Below are 22,993 nucleotides of genomic sequence, written 5' to 3' on the forward strand. Positions count from 1 at the left end.
TGCATCTGGGACCTGTGGTTCTACAAGCTTACTTGGGCACACCTTCACAGGTAGGGGTTAATTGAGCTGGCTGGGTGTGGTATTCTCCAGCAGCCAATCCTCCTGGACTGCAGCAGATAAATACCAGCAAACTCTTGGGAGAAATTGCTGGTCATTTTAGTGCCTTATGTATGACTGTTTATCCCACTCAGAGCTGGTGTTGTGAATGCTTGTCTGTAGTGTCCCTCTGTGTTCTCCCCTGAAGACGGTCTGGGCCCCTGCTGTCCCTCCACTCCTTGCATTCTCGGGTGCGTGGATTGTGTAGTGTGTGGTACGGTGACCACACAGGTGCAGGCGGCCCACAGGTTTCTCCCTGTCCCTGGGCAGGTGCGGCCCCCAGATGTCTGATGTCCTATGTGCGTGTCAGATGGGTGATGCCTGACACTGCTCCCTATGTCAGCACAGTGGCTGACTCTCTCTATTCCTCTGGTGTGAGGACACTTGGACTGGCTATGGTTTGTATGTGAGCTCTGGGTGAGGTCCGTGTTGTATGCACTACCTGTTGTATGTTGGTGTGAACAGTGACTTGTGTTGTATGTCTGTGTAGGTGACCAGACATGAGGTGTGTACAGTCCTGTTCTATGTGGTATGTGTTACACTGTATGTTGGTGGGAACAGCGACGTATGTTGGGTCTGTGCAGAGTGCCAGACATGTGCTTTATGTATAGTCCTGTTCTGTGTTCAGCATGTGTGTGAACAGTATCGTGCTCTGTGTGTTTAGTGCATCTCTCCAGCTCCCTGATCAGGGATAGCTAGATCCTAGAAGAAGACCGTGGGGCCGACCTTATCAGAACTATGACACCACTTTTAGGCGGGGTTCCCCATTTTCCCTGGTTAGTAAGGGATAGGGATCTTGTCATATTAGCCTGAAGAGGTGCTAATGGTCTATGCAATACTTTGTCGGTGATTGCGGTTTAAAATGGACATGTTTGCATCCTTTCTGAGGAGTGGCGCTTTAATGTGTCGCATGGAAGTGACAGGGGTTCATATTTGTGCATATTATCTTACAATGCACAAGTCTTGCACAATGTTGACACCTGTGTGAAGGCCCTAAGGCTAGTTTCATAAGAGCGCATTGTAACACATCTGTAATATGACGGTATTACAAAAAGCATTGTAACCATATGTCATCAGTATTCTATTATTGTTTGATCTGTATTTGCTTCCATATTTGTTGTCATTGGTTTTATTTTCCGCTGGGTAAATATGGATCTGTATTTGCCCAATAGAAAATAATAGCAGTGAATACCAATAGAGAGGAAAAAAACGACAAAAATTCAGCATTTTTAAAACACAGTGCAAAAAAAAGCGTGTGAACAAAGCTGTGTGCCCATTAAAAGCAATGAGATGCCGGCAACCCCTGCAGTGGTTTTCAGGGAAGGGCCCTTCCCTGAAAATCATCCCTAGCTTGTGTAAAAAAAAATGTTTATATATATATATATACTTACTTCTCTGACGCTGTCAGGGCTCAGCTCGTCTTGCCGCTTGGCTCACTGGAACTGTACTAAAGCTCTTTCAGCAGGCGAGGATTTAAAATTCCTGCTTACTGAAAGGGCTGCGCCTGATTGGCTGAGCGCTCAGCCAATCACAGGCAGCGCTCAGCCATTCATGGAATTCAATAAATGGCTGCTCACTGCCTGTGATTGGCTGAGCATTTAGCTAATCAGACACAGCCCTTTCAGTAGGCATGGATTTAAAATCCCCGCCTGCTGACAGGGCTTCAGTACAGTGCTGGCGAGCCAAGTGGTTAGATGCGCCAAGCCCCAACCGCAGCGGACAGCTCAGTATATATATATATATTTTTTTTTTTTTACACATTAGGGATAATTGTCAGGGAAGGGCTTATATTTAAAGCCCTTCCCTGAAAATCACTGCAGGGGTTGCCTTTCAATGGGGCCAGCAGCAACAGCAGCCCATTGAAAGCAATGGGAGAACACTGCGATACTCTGCTACAGCTGTGGCAGGGGATTCTTTACTCCCTGTCGGAAGTGCCATCATCGCTGAACACTGTAACAGTGCTGTCACAGTGTTCAGTGACGAGGGAAATCCCCACGGGAAATATTTATGTGCAGCACGGACCTATGGTGCACGCATGTCCTGTCTTTTGCAGTTGTGCAAATTTGCATGCCTACAAAACACGGACATGTGAACACACCATAGAAAAACAATGGTTCTAATAGACGCTTGCTTTTGGGTGCACATACACACGCACAAATACACGCTCGTGTGAACGAGGCCTAAGGGCTTAAACACACGACCGTGTTTGCAGAAATTACGACCGCAAAAAGTGATGAAACAAAACCAATGGTTCAATGGTTTTGTTTCACTAGCGTGATTCTCGCACGATGTTAGTATGCACGAGAAAAGATAAGACTTGCCCTATCTTCCAACTTTTTTCTTTTCTCACACGCAATAGCGTTTTAAAAAAGCAGCATGCCCAAATACGCTCTATTACGGCGAGCATATTTGCGCATGCGCCTGTATGTTTAAGCTCTAACAAGGTATATTAGGCAAGTTCCTACACTCAGGCCTCGATCAGACGCGCGTGTTATTTTAGGCACCTATGTGCGTGCAAAAAATTGCGTCTATTAGAACCATTGGTTTCCTATGAAGCGTTCCCATGTCCGTTTTTTAGAGGGGCTAAAAACTTGCACCTCCAAAAGATCGTGCTGTGCATTAAAGAAATAACCGCACTCTGTACAGGTGCAAGCTGTGCATAATTACATTACACACTATTTTGCACACATATAAAAAAAAGCTCGGAGCTTCGGTAACGCGCATTTTGCACATTTTATTTTCACGCACGTAGGCGCGCAAAATAACACGCTCGTCTGACCGAGGCTTCACAGTGTGATTTGTTAACTAGTAGATTTTAAAACCAGCAACAGAAACTATCAAAACCTCCAGAAGGGAGAGATTAACAATAAAAGAATATTACAGAAACATTGCAATCATGAGCAAGTAACAATATAAACACGCCAATAAACCAAATGATTCATTCATTAGCCTGCTTTTCCAGTGAGCTTCTTTTTGCTACCGCAATGACTTGACATTTATTTTCCAGAAATGTATTACAAATCAATTGCTATTACGTCCTTCTTGCTGGCAACGCGGAAATGACTTCCTCTTTCTTTGGCATATACAGCTATTTACTTAAAAGCACAAGCAATCAGTGAGTGACTTTACTGACAGCTCAGGGCTCGCTGCTACATGATCTTTACATCCGGTATGATGCATGCTCCGCAGATAACTTTTGCTTTGGTCAATTTCCTGTATTTATCTTGAAACACTGAGAACTGCATAAAAATATTAGATGCTGTTTTTTAATGTATCCAAAAAATACAAAACTGGAATTCACCCTTTCTTACTCCATATAGTTATGGGACACAATCTGCATTATTTTTAACCTTGCCAAACTTTTGTCAAAAGTAAACACAAGTGCTACAAATCTTATGGTTCTTTCCAACTAAGACCACTTCAGCGCAACTCGCATAGGGCAACTCATGGACACATGTCCGTGTGCTATCCGATTTATGGACAGGCAATACATTGGCATGCATGAATATGTCTTATTTTTCATCAGTGTGCAAGTCCTCATAGCCCTACAAGGCGCACCTAAAGTATGTAGAGGGGGTTTTAGGCATTTATGTAAATAAAGCTCAATCATTAAAACTTTCTAAGATATCTTATATTTCAATTCTATTCATTTTCTAAAATTTCAGCATGGTGTCAGTAAATGAAATACATTATTGTTTACACCCAGAAGTTGTAAACTTGTGCAGACCTAGCTTTGCTAAAAGCGAAGAAGATGCTAACTGGTTTATACAATCCTATCAGAGCTAACCACGATAGACTGATTCGGTTTAACTACAATAGTGACTATTTTGTAGCAAACTACGGGTGCTATTACAATAGTGCCATTAACGCTAATAAAATAGCACTAATTGCTGAGTCAGGCTGGCAGTTTTTGGGTAAATGCAACAAAGCACTTGTGTAATAGCACCCTAAAGACCAGGAATTAATTAGCACGTATGTATATTTGTAATGAAGTACAGGCGGTGGAAAACCATCCTAGGATGGAAAAATTTATGTGTAGACTTGACGGGAAAGGGTGTGAGACCATGTGGGGGGGCTCAAGCCTCACACTATAGTGTTCTGAACACAGTCACATCCCTCTCTGCTGCACTTGCATTATCCTGTAAATGATCCATTAGGCTCCTGGCACCCACCAGTTGTCCTGTTCCCTTCCTTCTCCAGTCTGCATATGGATTCTCAAGTCCTAGGATGAATTTCCACAGGCTGCAATGACCATGTTTTACCATTCCTGGACAAACTCTTTAATGTTCATAAGTTTTCAGACCCTTAGGGCTCAGTCACACTCACGTATATACGTGCGTAAAAACGTTCGTAAAAAAAAAAAAATAGCACCTACAAAAGATAGAACATATGGATGGCAATGGACATGGTCACACGGCTTTTGAACATGTGTACTGCGATCGTTTTTACACGCGTATATACGCACGTAAAAACGCCCGTGTGACTGAGCCCTTAAAGTCAATACTTTGTGAAGCCACCTTTTGCTGCAATAGCAAATGCAAGTCTTGGGGTTTGTCTGTATTAGCTTAGCGCATTTAGACACTGAGATTTTTTGCTCATTCTTCCAAGCAAAACTGCTCAAATTGGATGGGTTGTGTTGGTGTACAGCGGCCTTCAAGTCATGCCATAGATTCTCAATTGGATTGAGGCCTGGAGTTTAACTAGGACATCACAAGCCATTGAGATGTTTTCTTTTAAACCCCTCCAGTGCATCTTTAGCAGTATATTTAGGGTCATTGTCTTTCTGAAAAGCGAATCTCCATCCCAGTCTCAAATCTCTGGCAGAATGAAACAGGTTTTCCTCAAGAATTGCCCTGTATTTATTGCCATCCATCCTTCCTTCAATTCTGACCAGTTTTCCAGTCCCTGCAGATGAGAAGCATCCCAACAGCATGTTGCTGCCAGCACCATACTTAACTGTGGGAATAGTGTTCTTTGGGCGGAGGAAAGTGTTGGTTTTGCACAGCACATGGTGCTTTCCATGATGACCAAAAGTCAGTTTTTAGTCTTAAAAGACCAGAGACCCTTCTGGACATTCTTCTACAAAGCCCCACTCTGTAGACTATATGGCTTATAGTGATCCTACGGACAGATACTTCCATTTCCACTTGGACCTTTGATGCACCTTCAGAGTTATCATTGGCGTCTTTGTTGAATATCTGATGAATGCCCTCCTTGCTTGATCTGTAAGTTTTGGTCGGTAGTCTTCTTTTGTTAGATTTGTAGTTGCTCCATATTTTTCACATTTTGTTAGAATGTATTCAGTAGTGCTCTGTGGAATATTCAAAGTCTGGACTATTTTTTTCTTATAACCCAACAGTCACCTATATATTTGCTACTGACCTGTTTGGAGAGCTCCTTGGTCTACATGTTATTAGCATTGCAGACTCGGGGTCTTTCAGAACAAGTGTATTTTTACTGATATCATGTAACACCTAAAGTTAACTGGTAGTACCAGATGTTACTTAGGTGTTTCATAGCTAAGGTGGTGAATACATATACACTCACAACTTTCCAGTTTTTAGATAAGGTAATTCTTTTTTCATTTCACACTAAGAATTTTGGTTATTTTGTCAAATTCATTACATAAAATGAAAAATAAAATTCATTTTATTTGCAGGTTAGGATGGGACATACCTCATGGGGGTAAATACGTTTGCAAGGCACTGTATCTAAAAGTTTTTTCTACCAACTTTACTTTTACAAACTATTGGCTGCATGCCCTTATTTTTTACCCCTACTAATATAATAAGAATACCAGGGCAGATCACAAACAGAAGCTGTGCTCCTAGGGTAATAACTTAGTATATGGAATATCATGATGCATTCTATGAATTTTTTGTCAGATACACACCAAATCCTGCAGAAACTCTGTCTCCTTATGAAACTGTATGGGGCAGGAGCTCTTCTCCTTGTGGACAGTGCCAAATAGGCACACAGAGACTTATAGGCCCTGCAGAGCTCCTCTGGGTAATTTGGTATGCAAGTGGGGAAGATTCTGCTTTGGCTTATATTCTTATTCATGTTGCAAGTCTAACTAAAAGGTCAGACACTGACATAAATGGAAGCTGCCTTCCGATAGGTGGTGCTGCAGAGGCATTGTACTAACTCCAACTTGCATATGTAATTGGAGGCATATGGAGATATAGAAGAGTCACCATAAAAGTTAATTTCCCCATTTATTCTCAAAATTATCCCTGTAAACTCTGTGGTAATATACAGTATATGCAAAATAACAGTGCTCCCAGAGTTATGGCATTATTTACAATAGAAAATCTGTTCAGTTTCAGACAAATGCGTATGTGTGTTAGCTATCTGTTCTTTAATCTGCAACTCATTTACTTTAGGCTGCCTGTCTACGGGCGTTGTAAAATCCTGCGGTGAATCTCCACTGCGGGAGCCGCTGCCCGGGAGCAGGAGCCGGCAGACGGATCTCCACTGTCAGCCTATCTGACAGATAGGCTCACCGTGGAGAATCGCGGCAATTAGAAAATCGCACTGATTCTCCGCTCGTGGACAGGGGAGAAGCGCTTTCCATAGCAAGGCTATGGAAAGCGTTCACTGAGTTCCACGCACCTGAATTATCGCCGCGGAAAACACTGTGAAATTTCGCCCGTGGACAGGAGCCCTTAAACTTTCAAGACCACAGCTGTGAACACAGGCATTTCTTGGACTAATGTTTAGTAAACTTCTGTAAGCATGGCATTATGTTTTCCTATGGCTTTCTAGAAGCTGCTGTCACACACAACATTTTGAGACGCTAAGAGACGTTCAATGTGAGGGGTTAAACAGATGATTGTGTTTTTGGAGCATTTTGTGGATGTGAGAATCACGCCCGCAAAGCTATTGATTTCAATGGTTTCGTTTTCATGGGCATGCTTCTCACACAATATTCCTATGAACAAGAAAAAATAGGCCTTTCCCCATCTTTCTCGCACATAGTTTTTATACGTGCTAGAAAAGATAGGTCCAGCTCTATCTTTCTGCTTTTTTTTCCTCGCATGAAATGGCGTAAAGTTTAAACGTTAAAAAAAAAGACTTTTGACTGGTTCATGCGCAAATATGCTCCATAGCAGCGAGCGTATGCGTTTGTCTGAAGAAGCCCTGACTCTTCTAGCTTGCAGTCTTACATAGAGAGACTGACTTCCAGTCCACGCAGCAGATGCCATTGGATTCGGGTAGTCACAGTTCAGGTCACATGACTTGCAATAATCCTGCTAATACTGCAATAAAGCCAACGGTACAAGAATTGCTCTCACTGCCTTTTACCAGTTATAGTTTACAAACAGGACAGAGATAAAAAAACATTTCCTGGAATGCTTGTTTCAATTCAGCTAGAAGGACCAAGTCGGATGAGGATAGGAGGACAGTAGGCTGCATATTGTCAATGAAAAAATAAATCTTCTTTTTTTTCTAACCCATTGTTACATAATGTATTGGCTCGCCAAGCCGTTACAAACAATGAAGGCTCTCGAAATCTAAAACAATACATTATAATGAGGAATAACATGAAGATATTTTTGCATTTACTATGTAATGAATGCTACTATATTATGTTTTTTAGACAAAATGATGTCATACTGAATATGCAGCGCAGGGCCACTTAAAATCAGGAAGAATGTAGATACAGACAGGGGCGTAAGTATATTGGAGTCAGAGGGTGCGGTTGCACCTGGGCCCAGGAGCCCTAGGGGGCCCATAAAGTCTCTCTTTCCCGTATTGCAAACCAATACTATCAATGAAGCTTTATAGTTTAGGTCCCAGTTCCAGGTTTTGCACTGGGACCCAGCAGATTCGAGTTACGCCTCTGGATATAGGGGATGCAGAAGTAGCAGTTGCACCAGAGCCCTGCTACCTGAGAGGTCTGAAAGGCCCTATGCCACATGAAAAACATTAGTACTATATCATACTATTTGGGAGGTGGGGGCCCCAAAGCATAGGTTTTGCATAGTGGATAGGGGCAGAGTTGGACGGGAGGATCCTGTGTAATTGCAAGGGCTCCATCCACAAAGGGGAACCTTGCTTTGCATCACCAACACTTCTCCAACGGCATCTGCTGCATCAGTTCCTTATCAGTCAGGCTGCACAGGGTCCCTTCTTCCTCCTCTGCACGCATCCTCTTCCTGTAACTGCTCCCACCTTAGCTTTAACTTCTGTCTCCCCACTTCATTATCAATACACAGGAGATTGTGCTGTGCCAGAGGTAAGCCCATCCCCAATACTGTCAAGCTGAAGAGTCTTGCCCTGCGGTAAAGTCTGCCCACATGAGTGACCGCACCTAAGCCCCAGGATAGAGGATCCCTGCTTCCATCATGCATTTATTCATAGGTTATACTTGTAGTGCCTTACTGTTGCAGTGTGCATTTATTCCCATTCTATGCTGGGGCATATAGTATCTCAGTGATTCTACATAATACCATGGAAGTCTCTGTAGGGAGCTCACTTAAAGAGTTCAAGAGGGGCCTCGACGCCTTTCTTGAGTATGACAATATTACACGTTATAGTCGCTAGCTTACTTCAGAAGAGTTGTTGATCGAGAGTTTATTCTGATTGCCAGATTTGGGGTCCAGAAGGAATTTGTCTCCTAAAATTAGGAAAATTGCCTTTTTTATGATTGTTCCTTTTTCCTTCCTCTGTATCAACAGTGCAGGATAAGAGACTGAACTAGATGGACATGTTTTTTTTTTCAGCCTTATACACTACGTTTTCTAGCTTAAAGGGGCTTTCCATAGAAATACTATTGATGACCAATCCTCAGGATATGTCATCATCAATAGTTGATCAGCCGAGGTCTGTCGCTTGGGACCCAGACCAATCAGCTGTGCGGGTGTATGCTGTCAGTGCCGCAATAGCAGAGGTCATAGCAGAAGCCTCCACGTTGACCTCCCATGTTCGGCTGCCGCTTGTAACTGCATTCATGGCTCCCATTGATTCAGATGAGGTCTTCCTCCTCTCTTTAGTAACAAACGCTAAAGTAAAGTTTTAGGAGTCAGCACAGCGTAGGGAGCATCTCAAAGTACCAATGCAGCAAACAGGAGTTAATGGGGCGTTATTTCAAGTGGGTCGCAGCAACTTTTGCCTGGTCACTGTGGTGGCTACTCGGCCTATAAGGGTAGCTTGAGCTGTAGGGGGGATTGTAAAGAGGTTTCTGGTTAAATTAATTGGTGTTTATCGAGATGCCAGTGCCCTAATGTAATGTATTTCCTTAGTGGAATAAGGAGACAAGACGGATGGTGGTAAAGTAAACCAGAAGGTACATAGTTTACTTAGATTGGCAAGATGAGTACAATTCACGCGACGCTTGGTAAAGCAACTGGTAAAATCTACAATATATTCACACATGGAAATGGAAAAGGACAATTAACTTCTCAGCAATCAATGTATAATAAGATTATGTTGGAAAACTGAGTGGGACACTTACTGGACTCTGGTGTTATTCTCCCAGATGAAACTAGCAAATTTAGAAATGGGTTAAATTTGGGGGCTGAACTCCTTTACGAGATGTGAAGTATGGCGCAGACTTTCTTGAGGGGTAACTAACTCCTGAATGTACAGGGACTTCTTACACTCACAGTTGCGATGTCCGGTATCTTTCCTGCTTACATGAGGGACTTCCCTGGTTCAGGTGTCTCTTGGCAGGGTTCAAATAGACTCCTCTCCCACTTTGGGCTCTTTCCTCAGCCAGGCCTTGGCTTCTGCTCCTCTCTCCAGCATTTCCTTCTCTGATCACTTCTCTCCACCAACTCCCCACTTCCCTTCCCCTGTGTACTGCATGTGCTCGGCTCCCTCCTCCTACTCTCTCTTTCAATCACAGGAACTCTTACAGTTTTCAATCTGAATCACATGGCCAGTTTTCCCCAGTCATATAAATTCTATCTTAAAGAGAGGCTGACCAACCCAAAAATTATCTAGAGCAGCCAATCACCAGGGGTACTTTTGCTAGGCAGATTTAATTTAACCCTAAAGAGCATCCTTTACTGGGAGAATAGGGTTTTCCCCCCAAAGGGTGCCTTCCCTGTCCCTATAAGGGCTCATTGCGAGGTCCCTAGGACCTATTAACCTTCGGAATGCCCTGTTGGACCCTCTGGATCACTACGCCAACTCCACCATTTCTTTTATTGCAGGAAAGCAATAGTATGAAAGTTACAGTGGTGATCGTTGCCATAACTACTGGTGCAACTGTTATTAACCCCTTAGTGACCAAGCCTGTTTGCGCCTTAATGACCAGGCCAAATTTTGCAAATCTGACATGTGTCACTTTAACATGGAAAAACACCAGAAAGGTTTTGCATATCCTAGCGATTCTGACATTGTTTTTGCGCCACATGTTGTACTTCCTTTAGGCGGAAAAAATAGACCGATAGAATTTGTGTTTATTTATTAAAAGCGCCAAAATTGGGAAAATTTTGAAAAAAATCGTCATTTTTTCACATTTCCATCTGCAATATCTTAAATATGTGCAAACATAATATAGAAAGTTTTGCTAAGATATATATTTCCACCCATTTACTTTATTTTGGGGGCACATTGGAAAAACATTCGGTTTTTTTTAACCATTTAGGAGACATACAAATTTAACATTACTTTTTAGCATTTTGAGGAACACTTTGTTTTCCTACACCAAGCCAAGATTGGAAAGGCTCATGAGTGTCAGAATAATAGATACCCCCACAAATGACCCCATTTTAAAAACTACACCCCTTAGTGTATTCACTGAGGGATGTCATGAGTATTTTGACTCCACAGTTGTTTTTCAGGAATTAATTTAATTTAGGGGAGAAAAAGTAAAATTTCAAATTTTTTAAATCTGTCATTTTAAAGACATATTTTTTTCCTATAGTTTACATGAAAATGAGGATTTACACCCCAAAATGGATACCCCTGTTTCTCCCGTGTTCAGAAATATACCCGTTTTGGCCCTAATGTTATATCTGAGTCCACAAAGGGGCCCAAAGTGAAAGGAGTAGTCAGTGTCTTTCAAAACAGAAATTTGGCTTGAAGTCCTTTTAGGTCCCATAGCACACATGTAGAGTTCTTGAGCGCCCAGAACCATAGAAAACCCCCACAAATGACCCCATTTTAAAAACTAGACCCCTTAAGGAATTTATCTAGGGGTGTACTGCATATTTTGACCCCACAGTTTTTGAATTAATTCAAGCCAAGCAAAAGGAAAAAATTGTGATTTTCGTTTTTTGGCAATTTTGTCATTTTAAAAACAGCTTTTCTTGTACAGCACACATATGAAGGAAGACTTGCACCCAAAAATGGATACCCCTGTTTCTCCCGTGTTCAGAGACATACCGATTGTGGCCCTAATCTTATGTCTGGATGCACAACAGGGCCCAAAATGAAAGGAGTAGTCAGTGGCCTTCAGAACATAGATTTTGCTTGAAGTCCTTTTAGGCCCCATTGCCCACTTGTAGAGTTCTTGAGCGCTCAAAACCATATAGAACCCCCACAAATGACCCTATTTTAAAAACTAGACTCCCTAACAAATTTATCTAGGGGTGTACTGTGTATTTTGACCCCACAGTTTTTGAATAAATTCAAGCAAAGCAAAAGGAGAAAATTAGGATTTTCGTTTTTTTGGCAATTCTGTTATTTTAAAAACAGCTTTTTTTGTACAGCACACATATGAAGGAAGACTTGCACCCCAAAATGGATTCACCTGTTTGTGCTGTTTTCAGAAATATACCCATTGTGGCCCTAGTTTTATGTCCGCATGCACAACGGGGCCCAAAATGAAAGGAGCAATCGGTGGCTTTCAGACTATAGATTTTGCTTGATGTCCTTTTAGGCCCCATTGCCCACTTGTAGAGTTCTTGAGCGGCCAAAACCATAGAGAACCCCCACAAATGACCCCATTTTGAAAACTAGACTCCTTAACAAATTTATCTAGGGGTGTACTGCGTATTTTGACCCCACAGCTTTTGAATAAATTCAAGCAAAGCAAAAGGAAAAAATTGGGATTTTCGTTTTTTTGGCAATTCTGTCATTTTAAAAACAGCTTTTTTTGTACAGCACACATATGAAGGAAGACTTGCACCCCAAAATGGATACCCCTGTTTGTACTGTTTTCAAAAACATGCCCATTGTGGCCCTAATATTATATCCGCATGCACAACGGGGCCCAAAACGAAAGGAGTAATCGGTGGCTTTTAGAACATAGATTTTGCTTGAAGTCCTTTTAGGCCCCATTGCCCACTTGTAGAGTTCTTGAGCGGCCAAAACCATAGAGAACCCCCACAAATTACCCCATTTTGAAAACTAGACCCCTTAACGAATTTATCTAGGGGTGTACTGTGTATTTTAACCCTACAATTTTTGAATAGATCTAAGCAAAGCAGTAAGAAAAAATTACGATTTTCATTTTTTGGGCTATTGCATCAATTTAAAAACAGGTTTTTTTGTACAGCACATGTATAAATGAAGACTTGCACCTCAAAATGAATACTCCTGTTTGTCCCGTGTTCAGAAACATACCCATTGTGGCCCTAATAGACTTACAGGACACATGGCTAGGGCTACAATGAAAGGAATACCCGTTGGATTTCAGGGTACAACTGAATAAATTCCATGCCCCATTGCCCACTTATAGAGCCATTGAGCGGCTAAAACTATAAAGAACCCCCTTAAATGACCCCATTTTGAAAACTAGACCCCTTAATGAATTTATCTAGGGGTGTACTGCGTATTTTGACCCCACAGTATTTGAATGAATCTAAGCAAAGCAGAAGGAAAAAGTTACGATTTTCAATTTTTTTGGCAATTTTTTAAATTTAAAAACAGTCTTTTTGTACAGGGTACATAGGAATGAAGACATTCACCCCCAAATGGATATCCCCATTTGTCCCGTGTTCAAAAACATACCCCTTGTGACCCTAATTTACTTACAGGACCCATGGCAAGGCCTATAAAGGAGGGAACACCTGTTGGATTTCAGGGCACAACTGAATAAACTCCAGGCCCCATTGCTTATTTGTACGGAATAAAAATTGACTCCCTAAAAATATCCTCCCCCCCCCTTCGCACCCTTTTCGGCGTTCGCAAATCTTAGATAAAAGTAATAATGTGAACTGTGTGGTATTTCTGAAGACAGGGGTAATTACGGAGGCTGGTTCGAATGGGCCCATGGGGCAATAAAACCGTGTATCCCCCCTCCTCTCATGCTTTTTGGGGGTCATTTCTTGACCTCAGTAGCGGGTATGGGGTGTAAAAAGTGGCGCTCTGTGAGTCTCTGTAAGCTTGATCAGGTGCGGCGGTCTCACACAGAAGACGCTCAACAAGGTGCTCCTGGAACTGCAGGAAGGCAAGCGTTCCCTGGGCTTCTTGTAAAATACGTATTACTGGTAGCGGTCTGAATAACGCCGGGCTCACACGGCTGTAGGCAGAATCCGCTTGCGAAGGCCCGCAGCAGATCCCATCTGTGAACCTGGCTGTGAACCTGCGTACGGCCGCGTAATGTACTGCGCATAACTGCCTACTCACACAGGCAGTCATTCGCAGTACAAATTTTTTTTTGTTTGGATTTCCTGCACCGTCGCTTAGCGATGACACGGGTACCTGCAGCCCGTATACAAGGTAGTTGCGTATGGGCTGCGGGTATATCCATGACCATGGAGCACAATAGGCTCTATGCTGCGGATAGTAAAATAGAACCTGCTGCGTTCTCTTTTCTGCGAGTGGATTACGCAGTTCCGACCCGCTAATGTGAGCGGAATTGTGCAATCCAATGCGATTGATCTGCGTAATACCGCGGATCAGACGCATGCAGAATCCGTAATTCCTATCCGGTCATGTGAGACCGACCTAAGGTAGATCGATTCGCTACCTTTTTCTCACGTGACCGGGGACCACTCAACGAGGCCACCCGTCAATGCTCCAGGCTCTCGGCGACCGTTGGAGAATTTAAGTTTCCTGGGCTCCCCAACTCCTGCGCATGTGTCCGGTATTTTGCCGGCGGTCGCATGTGCAGAATCCGGGTAAGTTCACGGATGAGGATCGCGTCGGGGTGCAAATACAGAGGCCTCCGGTAAAAAGTTTCATCTCATCTCACCGATCGCATTGGTGAGGGGAGATGAAACTAACTTTTTTTTAAAAACTTTTACGTGATCGCCACTATCCATTGGATAACGGCGAACACGTGGTCAGTAACCGCTCACCGCGGCCCCCCGTGAAATTTCCAGGCTCTTGGCTAAGTTTTGTAGCCAAGAGCAGGGAGATTTTAAGTTATCCTAGCAATCCACGGCTTTTGCGCATGCGTCTGCCGCTTTGGCGACGGCCACGTGCGCAGAAGCTGTGGTAAGGTCCGCGGATAAATCCGGGGGCCTTAGGTACGTAATTTCATCCTCCCTCACGGATATGATCCATGAGGGGAGATGAAATGTAAGCGTTTTAAACTTTTTTTTAACTTTTTTACCCTTTTTTTTAAAATTACTTTTTTACACTTTTTTTTACTTTAAATGATCACTGCTATCCATTGGATAACAGTAATCATCTCTGCAGTGACATCTCTCTGCTCCTGGCTACACATGGCAGCCAGGAGCAGAGGGATTTTAAATTTCCCGGGGCTCGAGCCCCTCTGTGCACGCATCCGATGTCAATCATCGGGCGCGCATGCGCAGAAGGGGACTCCGGTCCCGGAAGACCGGGACACCGTTGAGGACCAGGGGTGAGTATTTTCACCTCCCCTCATGGATCCGATCCATGAGGGGAGGTGAAATTAACTTTATTTTTACTTTTTTAAAACTTTTTTGCGATCGCCACTATCCACTGGATAGCGGCGATCGCGGTCCCCGGGGACATCTCCTGGTTGCTGGCTACCTTCAGGAGCCGGGAACCAGGAGATTTTAAACTCCCCGGGGTTCCCATTCTTCTGCGCATGCGTGTGACGTCATTCGTCCGGCGCGCATGCGCAGAAGAGCCGCGCTGGGTCCCGGAGGACCTTTTTACCTGCGGCAGACATCGGGGAAGCCAGGTGAGTAATTTCAGCTGCCCTGATGGATTCGATCCATCAGGGCAGCTAAATCTTTAACTTTTTTTCACTTTATTGGATAGCGCTGATCGCAATGCCGGGGGGGGGGGGGTCCCCACAGCCCAGGATGACAGCTCCATGCTGTCGGCTACCTGGGGGCACCGACAGCATGGAGCTGTCACGTCCATAGCCCATGGGGCTTTATTCTCTGCAGGACGCATGTTTTTATGTCCTCAGAGAATAAAGCCCACTTGGTCAGGACGTAAAAACACTATGGGCTGGTCGTTAAGGGGTTAAAGGGATTCTGTCACCAGGTTCCTGCTGTCCAAACCACGAGTAACATGATTCATGGTTTGGACAGCATGAACCTAGTGACAGAATTCCTTTAAAGATATGCTGCCAGTGCTACATATTGCTATTTATTCCTGACATCAAATGACACTGTCTGACTAGACACTTTCTTAAAACAGTCTTTACTAACAATGAATAATTCTCAGATATAGCTAGCAAACCTCACTGTTTTAAGCCATGCTACCAAATAAATCCCCCTTTTCAGTCTAGTCAGCCTTTTTGATTTTTAAAAAAGGTATCGATATTACCTGTCATTCTTTCTCACCTATAGGCCATAGGCCGTAGGCCACTAACACAATGTCAGTGTTATGATCGTGTGGGCAACTAAGCACGGGGCCCACACAATCGTGACCAAAGAGTACACATGGGTTTCAGATAACTAACCCTAAATTACAGGGAAGAAGAAATGGCCCTACCTGAGCGGGGACATCGCCCCTATAAAGAGCGGCCCAGCGGTTTTCAGATCTGGGCCCTAGCTGCCCCTAGGAACCACGCCACCAGAACAGGATACAAACATGCCGCATGACAAGGACAAGTGGACAGAACAAGAAGACACACAGAGAAAGAAAATACAGCATACAACAGCCTAAATGCAAACACTAATAGCAGATAGTAAACCTGAATATAAATACCAGGTATTAGTTGACATTTTGATCAAAACATGGAAGCTAGTGGGCCACTTCAAGGCTCCTGGCTATACCGCTAGTCCATACACTAACCAGGAGTTCAGTGGCACTAAACACAGTTCACACCGCAAGCTGTAACAGGACAGACAACAGGACACAAGTCACACTGCAAGCTGTACAGGACAGACAACAGGACACAAGTCACACAGCAAGTTGTACAGGACAGACAACAGGACACAAGTCACACAGAAAGCTATACAGGACAGACAACAGGACACAAGTCACACAGCGAGCTGCATGATGAAGTAACATGACTGCTCACTCTGAACACCAGGCAAGCACTGACAGGATCTGGGTTTATATGTGCTGCAGACTAAAGGAGATTGGTTGCTGGAGAATACCACACCCAGCCAGCTCAATTAACCCCAACCTGTGAAAATGTGCTCCTGGAACCCATTAGTACAACAGATCCCAGCAGCACACCCTGACAGTCAGCAGATGGCACAAATACATCACTATATCATGATGCATGCAGCAGGCTGCTGACTATCCAGGCCAGGAGAGAAGGCAGCTGCTCCACTACTCATGGGATCAGGGGCAGTAGATATATATATATATATATATATTTTTTTAATTTATTTATTTTTTCATTTTTTTCCCCTATCCCTCCAAATGGCAGTCTTCGGGCGTGGTGGTAGACTGTGTTCGATCCGCTACCCACAGTCACATGCTGTCAGCCCAAGTGCACAGAGCGCACATTGTCACCAGACAGCGCTACTGAATGCCACCATGTTTCCCATTTCCGCATCACCTGACGGGTGGCAATGCTCAGTAAATAGCCGTCTTACAGCGTAACATATTCAGCATCAGACAGATCGTCTCCATCCCAGCATATCATAATTTGGTAACTATATAGCTATATCATTTTTTCATTGGGAATGCTAGAGATCAGCACTGCAGTGTTCTTCACCCTACCTTCTGAAATGAATAAATGTGACTATGTGGCTGGTACAATAATTCAAGATTTCGGACAATATTTTTGATTTTGCTCAGGGCCACACTAAATCTAAAATCAGTCCTATGCCTCTGTAATCTAATCAACAATGCTGTCTTAAATCTCGGCCATGGTTATTATCTTGCACTGAGAAACTTGTAGCATTAAGGGTCGAATATTCTTTGCCACCAATGTAAAGTGGACGATTTTCACATTGTAATCCTATTTTTATTAAATGTAGCAATAATAATGAATATCCATGTATATGACTCAGTGGACCTTTAAAAGGACTCAGTCATGACATTTGAGCCCCATAAACTAATGTATGAGGCTTAAAGGTGATGGAACGGGGAGTCCAGAGAGGTATCTTTCAAACTTCACTGGGTGCCCCGTTCCAGCATTGTATCCTGGCGAAGTCAGCATGCGGCAGCAGGTTGATTCTTTCTGCACGTGCACCTCTAGTGAGAATATAGCACTGGGATGGAGCACCCGGTAAATATAAAATATACCTATGGTTGATAACTATTCATAGCTTACTGAAAAGATGAAGACAATTAAAATACTCATTTTATTGATACAAATGCTACATTTTCCTTCACATAGAAAGTGAGTTAAAGGGGTTATCTGGGACTTGAGGGGTTGTCAAATTCCTGGACAACATCCCTTTAGTAGGGCTGTTTGTAGTAACATAATAAACAGAGCTGCACTTACCCCTCCACCGCTGCTGGAATCCAGAGCTGCAGTCCTGCTGTGGTCCAGGCGGTTATTGCGGCAGTACCTGTTACTAGACGTCAGGTGACCACTGCAGCCAATCAGAGGTTGCAGCATCACATTCCTGAACTCCTGGCATCACAGCGCTCAAGATGGGAGTGGTAATTCCAGGAAAATAAGCAGTGATGCTGCAGGCTTTCATTGGTTGCAGCATTCACTCAACTCTGTTTATTAGTTTACTACGGACAGCCCTATTAGAGGGGTGTTCTTTAGTAACCGGACAGTCCTTTAAATATTGATTGCCCATGCTTAGAATAGGTAATCAATGTCAGAACGATGAGGTCCAACTCCTTGCATTAACTTTGTGAAGGGAACACAGCACTGATGCAACCTTTATTGCCTCTTTTTTGGCCTGCAGCGTTATGTTCATTGGTCCAATGGCCTTTGTGCAGCTAAGTACTATTCAAGTTAATGTGATTGAGCTGCAAAACCAGGAACAATTTGCAATTTGTGGTATCTGGTATACAATAAAGAGGTTGCAGTGCTCTTCGGGGCACCACTAACCCTATAATCAGATGATTGGCAGGGGCTCTTGTTCTTTCAAGTTAATCTGTCACCATTTTCATGTTGTTCTATCTGAGTGTAGCTTGATCTATAGACAGAGACCCTGATCACAGCACCTGATTGAGTCACTTACTTGTTAGTTACTTTACTTTTAATAAATGATTATTTCTACACTGCATCATGAGCTCAGCATATGGTCCACTATGTGCTGTGTATTCTGTGATATTCAATAGCTGCATTGAACCCTTCCCTGCTGCTAATTGACAGTGTTATCTCTATGCACAGTTTAGGAAGAAAGATATCAATGGCAGGATCATAAGAAGCTTCTGAATATCGCATGCTGAATGTTGCAGCACAAAGACACTGATTCTATGAAAAGTTTCATAGCTAACAAGAATGACTTCCGACATTAACAAATTGTTGCCTTTTATGACTCCTCTTAGTTACATCCCCTTTCCTAGACACTCTTCAAAACTGTTTAATGAGACATAAAAAAGTGTCTAAAATTCAGAGTAACTTTTTGCACAGCATGGTGATAACTTAAGTCAAATATACATAACTGTATTTACTTATTCTTTCCACTCATTTCAAGAAAAAATATTATTGTACCATGTTAGCCAGTATATAGGAATCAGGTAAAAGGCATTTACAACTGCTAAAGATCACTTTTCATCTTGGCTTCTCATTCAGTGAACTACAAATGCTTCGTGTACCAGGGCTGATTAAGAATAACCATTACAATTCGGATAAGATGTTGGCATGTTTCCCAACAACAGAAGACAAAGTTGGGGCATCAAATCCTCGCTAATTATCCACCTCATTAAATCCACTTTGTTCAAGGATCCTCCACATTGATAAGATTAGCAAAGTAGGAGATCTCCAATGGTGGGGGTCATTAACAGCAATATGTAATTGTGATGATTGACAATAATATTATATTTCTGCGGTAGCAAAAATACAGAAATTTTTGCTATGTATAACTGTCTATTGGCAAAATTCCTGTACATGAATAAATATGCTCTCTCATTATTTAATTGAATTAGCAAGTGATCTAATTCTTTAGGGAATGTTCTGTTCTTAAAGCTTCAAGCCATATTTCTGAAACCTCAAAATGTTATAAATAGCATTACTGACATTCATATGTTCCACAGATAACAACATACAACTGCACTAAGCCTAGGCCACTGGCGCGACGCCAACTCCAGCTCCACCAAGTGCAATGCACAAGCTGCCATAAAGGATGTCTGATGTTCAGATGTACATTGCTTACTCATTGCAGAGAAATTAGGCACATTCATATGTGCTAGGGTATGGCTGAGTGCTTTCAACAAATAAAGACCATGTAAATTATGAGTTTACATACATATGGACATTTCAACACTATTATTTATAAAAGAACAATCTATTTTACAGTACTGTACATGTCACGGATTGTTAGTCATAGACATGACTACTCTACTTGAATAAATATACACTTTTCTTCAAATTATCCTATAATGACATTTCAATACTGTTCTTTGACTTTCAATTATATATAGTTGGAGTAGTCAAACTTAGTAGATATTTAAAAAATTTGTGACCCTTCCATACATTTTTCCCACAATAATACTTGCATTGCATTGAATGATTATATCAGCTGTTAGTACTTAAGTGTCTCTTTAGTTGCCTAGTATTTTACAAATTATATCTCATTATCATGTTCGCCTATTACAAGAGGGGACATAGACAATCTACTTGTAAAAAGTATGCTATAAGCGTTCACTTCGAAAAGAAGCAATTGTTACATCCTGCATAAAACACTACTGGTATTTATTATGGTTCACTGAGTCATAATTTATGCCTTCTTTGTATAAACATCTGTGGCAACAGGATATACTACTGGGCATCCTTGTCTAAATTGACACAGGATAAATGTTTAGAGGCAAAGTGACCAGATATTAGATGGTACATGGATTAATTTAGCTGAAACAACTACTTTGTCTGTGATTAGGAGTATGGTATGGTTCTATGGTATATCTTATTTCCTCATACTTTAAGCCTGAAATCCTTCCTTCAAAAAAATTGCACACAAATTATATTTACATCCATTCAATCAACTATTGAGATAGTTAAATTTTTATTATGTTTGTAGCTCAGAAGTCACCCTAAAATTAATGTGTTACTATGTGTGTGGCTGTATATTAAAGGGGCTGTCCAGAACTTTACCATTGATGACCAAGCCTCATGATAGGTCATTAATATTTGATTGGCAGGGTTCTGTCACTCGGGAACCCCAACGATCAGCTGTTCACTTTGTACTCATACACATTGTTTACAAATAAATTGTGCCTTGATTTCCTTAAAGTTTATCACACACTGGGGTGGTGTATTAAAAAATCAATGAGACATATATCTAAAGTATGTATATACACAATATGTATTTACGTATTTATCTTTTACAAACCTGCATGTACCCAAAGTAATTACATACATTTTTTTTAAGTAATCACATACATGTATATAATACTGATATATGTTTGCTTATTTTTTATGAGCCTACATGTATCCAAAGCAATTACATACATGCATATAATGCTGATTATATATATATATATATATATATATATATATATATATATATATATATATATATATATATATATATATATATATATATATATGATCAGCATTATATGCATGTATATAATTAATTTGGATACATGCAGGCCCATATTAAATATTTCAGGCTTAATTATTAATATACATTGACAATATCCATTTATTGCTACAAACTTTTAAGCTTCAAAGCATGCAATACGCCAAATACCAGATATTAAAATTTGTATTTAGTGAGTAAGGCAATATAACGCAATATGCATAAGAACATTAAAAACAGCTGAATGGATGCAATCAGATTTCATGAAAAGCCCTGTATATATAAAAGGTGCCAAACATTTAAATCCCACAGCAAACCATTTATTTTAAATCAGCTACAATATGTTACTATATTGATATAAACCAAAGATATTAAGATCAAACGCATGAAAAAAGAGAACTTTAATGAAATATACTTCGAACTACATCTGTTTATAGCCATGCAAATTCTGTGGCATATATTGAGAACACTGTAATACCCAATGTCTGCAAATATTTTATGATGCAAATCTCTAGTTAAATGGAAATAACTAGCCTCAATTCTTTCTCACAGATGATTCTCCTTTAAACACAGCAATTGTAGGAAAATGACATGATTTTGCATCGCAGATCGCGTCATAAAGGATTCATATCCACGGGTTACAATGGAAATTTGCTGGTTAATGCTGAGCTGAAGAATGTTTCTGTTTCACAAACAATTGTACTTTTAACCCCTCCGTTCCTAAGGCACAGAGCTTTTTAATCATTACCATCTCATTATATGCAAAATTATTTCCATAACCCAATGAATGTACGTGGAGCAGCATGCATATATTGATTTAATAGTCATCGCATACACACTAGTGATTTGAAAATAGCCTCCAGATAGGTATTTCAAACATGCATGAGACTCAGTAACTTGACACATTTTGCTCTTGGTTGTACAGCCAAAAGTACAACATTTATTAAAAAGAATAATGCTACTGAGACCATTGAAAGAATTCAGTGATCTAAATCTGATGCAGTTCATTTGCACTAGTTCACCCAGTTAGTAAGTGACCTCACAGGTCAGTAGGGTATCAATCTTTCCTTGATCTGCCACCAAGATAAAGTGCACATCAGATTTATTAACGAAAAATATGCTGGCCAGAGGCAAATTTTCTGTTTGATTAATTTCATACAACTTTTCCTTAAGTTTCATTTGGCTTTGCCTATAAAACTATAATATTTTAGTATACGGAATAAAATTAGAGATGCAAACCAGCCTGCTGTTTTGTATTTGGAGGTTAGATTTTTAATGAAATGCATATTCACATTGCATTCACATCTATATAAAATAATTACATTTTAAATAAAATCACAAAAAATATGTGAAAATTGCAGTGTCTGCTTCATATCAACAATCAGTGCAAGAAAACTATAAAAAGAGACGTACTGATTCCAAAAGACTAAAACAAATACACATGCCAAACAAAGTAGATAATGCAACATATCTAACAATAAATATTATGGAAGCTTATAATGAAAATAACAGTTGATACATGGTAATGGTTAATTCAACAATAACAATATCATAGATAATTACAAATAAGAAATAGACCTATTTAAAACTATATAGCTACAGTAATAAATTAGAAAGCGTGTTAACATGTATAATGCTTGCAGAAATGGAGCAATATAAAAGAGTTGTACTCACCTGTACATAAGATGAATAGAGAAAGAAGTAGGAGTTTTGCTGCCCACATGTTCATACTGGCAGATGTCACAAGGATTTTGACTGACCACAGAGCACCATTCAGTAAAGTGATGTGCTTCTCAGCAGCTCCTCTTAGTACTCCGGCTGTAGCTGGATGACTCCTCCTCCCCTTTCCCTTTGCAATAATAAGAATGGTTTCTTTGCTGAGCACTGGTAAAAGTTCTCAGTTGCTTGTAGGTTACAATGTCAGTTGTTATAGGGATTTGAATGTAACAGATATATTGGATATTTGCTTAGTAGTAGCATCCCCTAAAGGCAGCTCCACTGGT

General features: G+C 41.3%; 1 protein-coding gene across 1 annotated transcript in view; it reads right to left on the reverse strand.

Annotated features, from left to right (window-relative positions):
- Positions 1-22,780, reverse strand: part of HGF (hepatocyte growth factor) — a 169,272-nt gene extending 146,492 nt beyond the window's left edge. The window contains exon 1 of the mRNA XM_066592010.1: positions 22,665-22,780. Coding sequence (XP_066448107.1) covers positions 22,665-22,719 — 55 coding nt within the window. The 5' untranslated portion in view covers positions 22,720-22,780. The remainder of the gene's footprint in view (positions 1-22,664) is intronic.
- Between the last annotated feature and the right edge of the window lie 213 nt (positions 22,781-22,993).

Source organism: Eleutherodactylus coqui, chromosome 2, assembly GCF_035609145.1.
Source record: "Eleutherodactylus coqui strain aEleCoq1 chromosome 2, aEleCoq1.hap1, whole genome shotgun sequence".
NCBI lineage: Eukaryota > Metazoa > Chordata > Amphibia > Anura > Eleutherodactylidae > Eleutherodactylus > Eleutherodactylus coqui.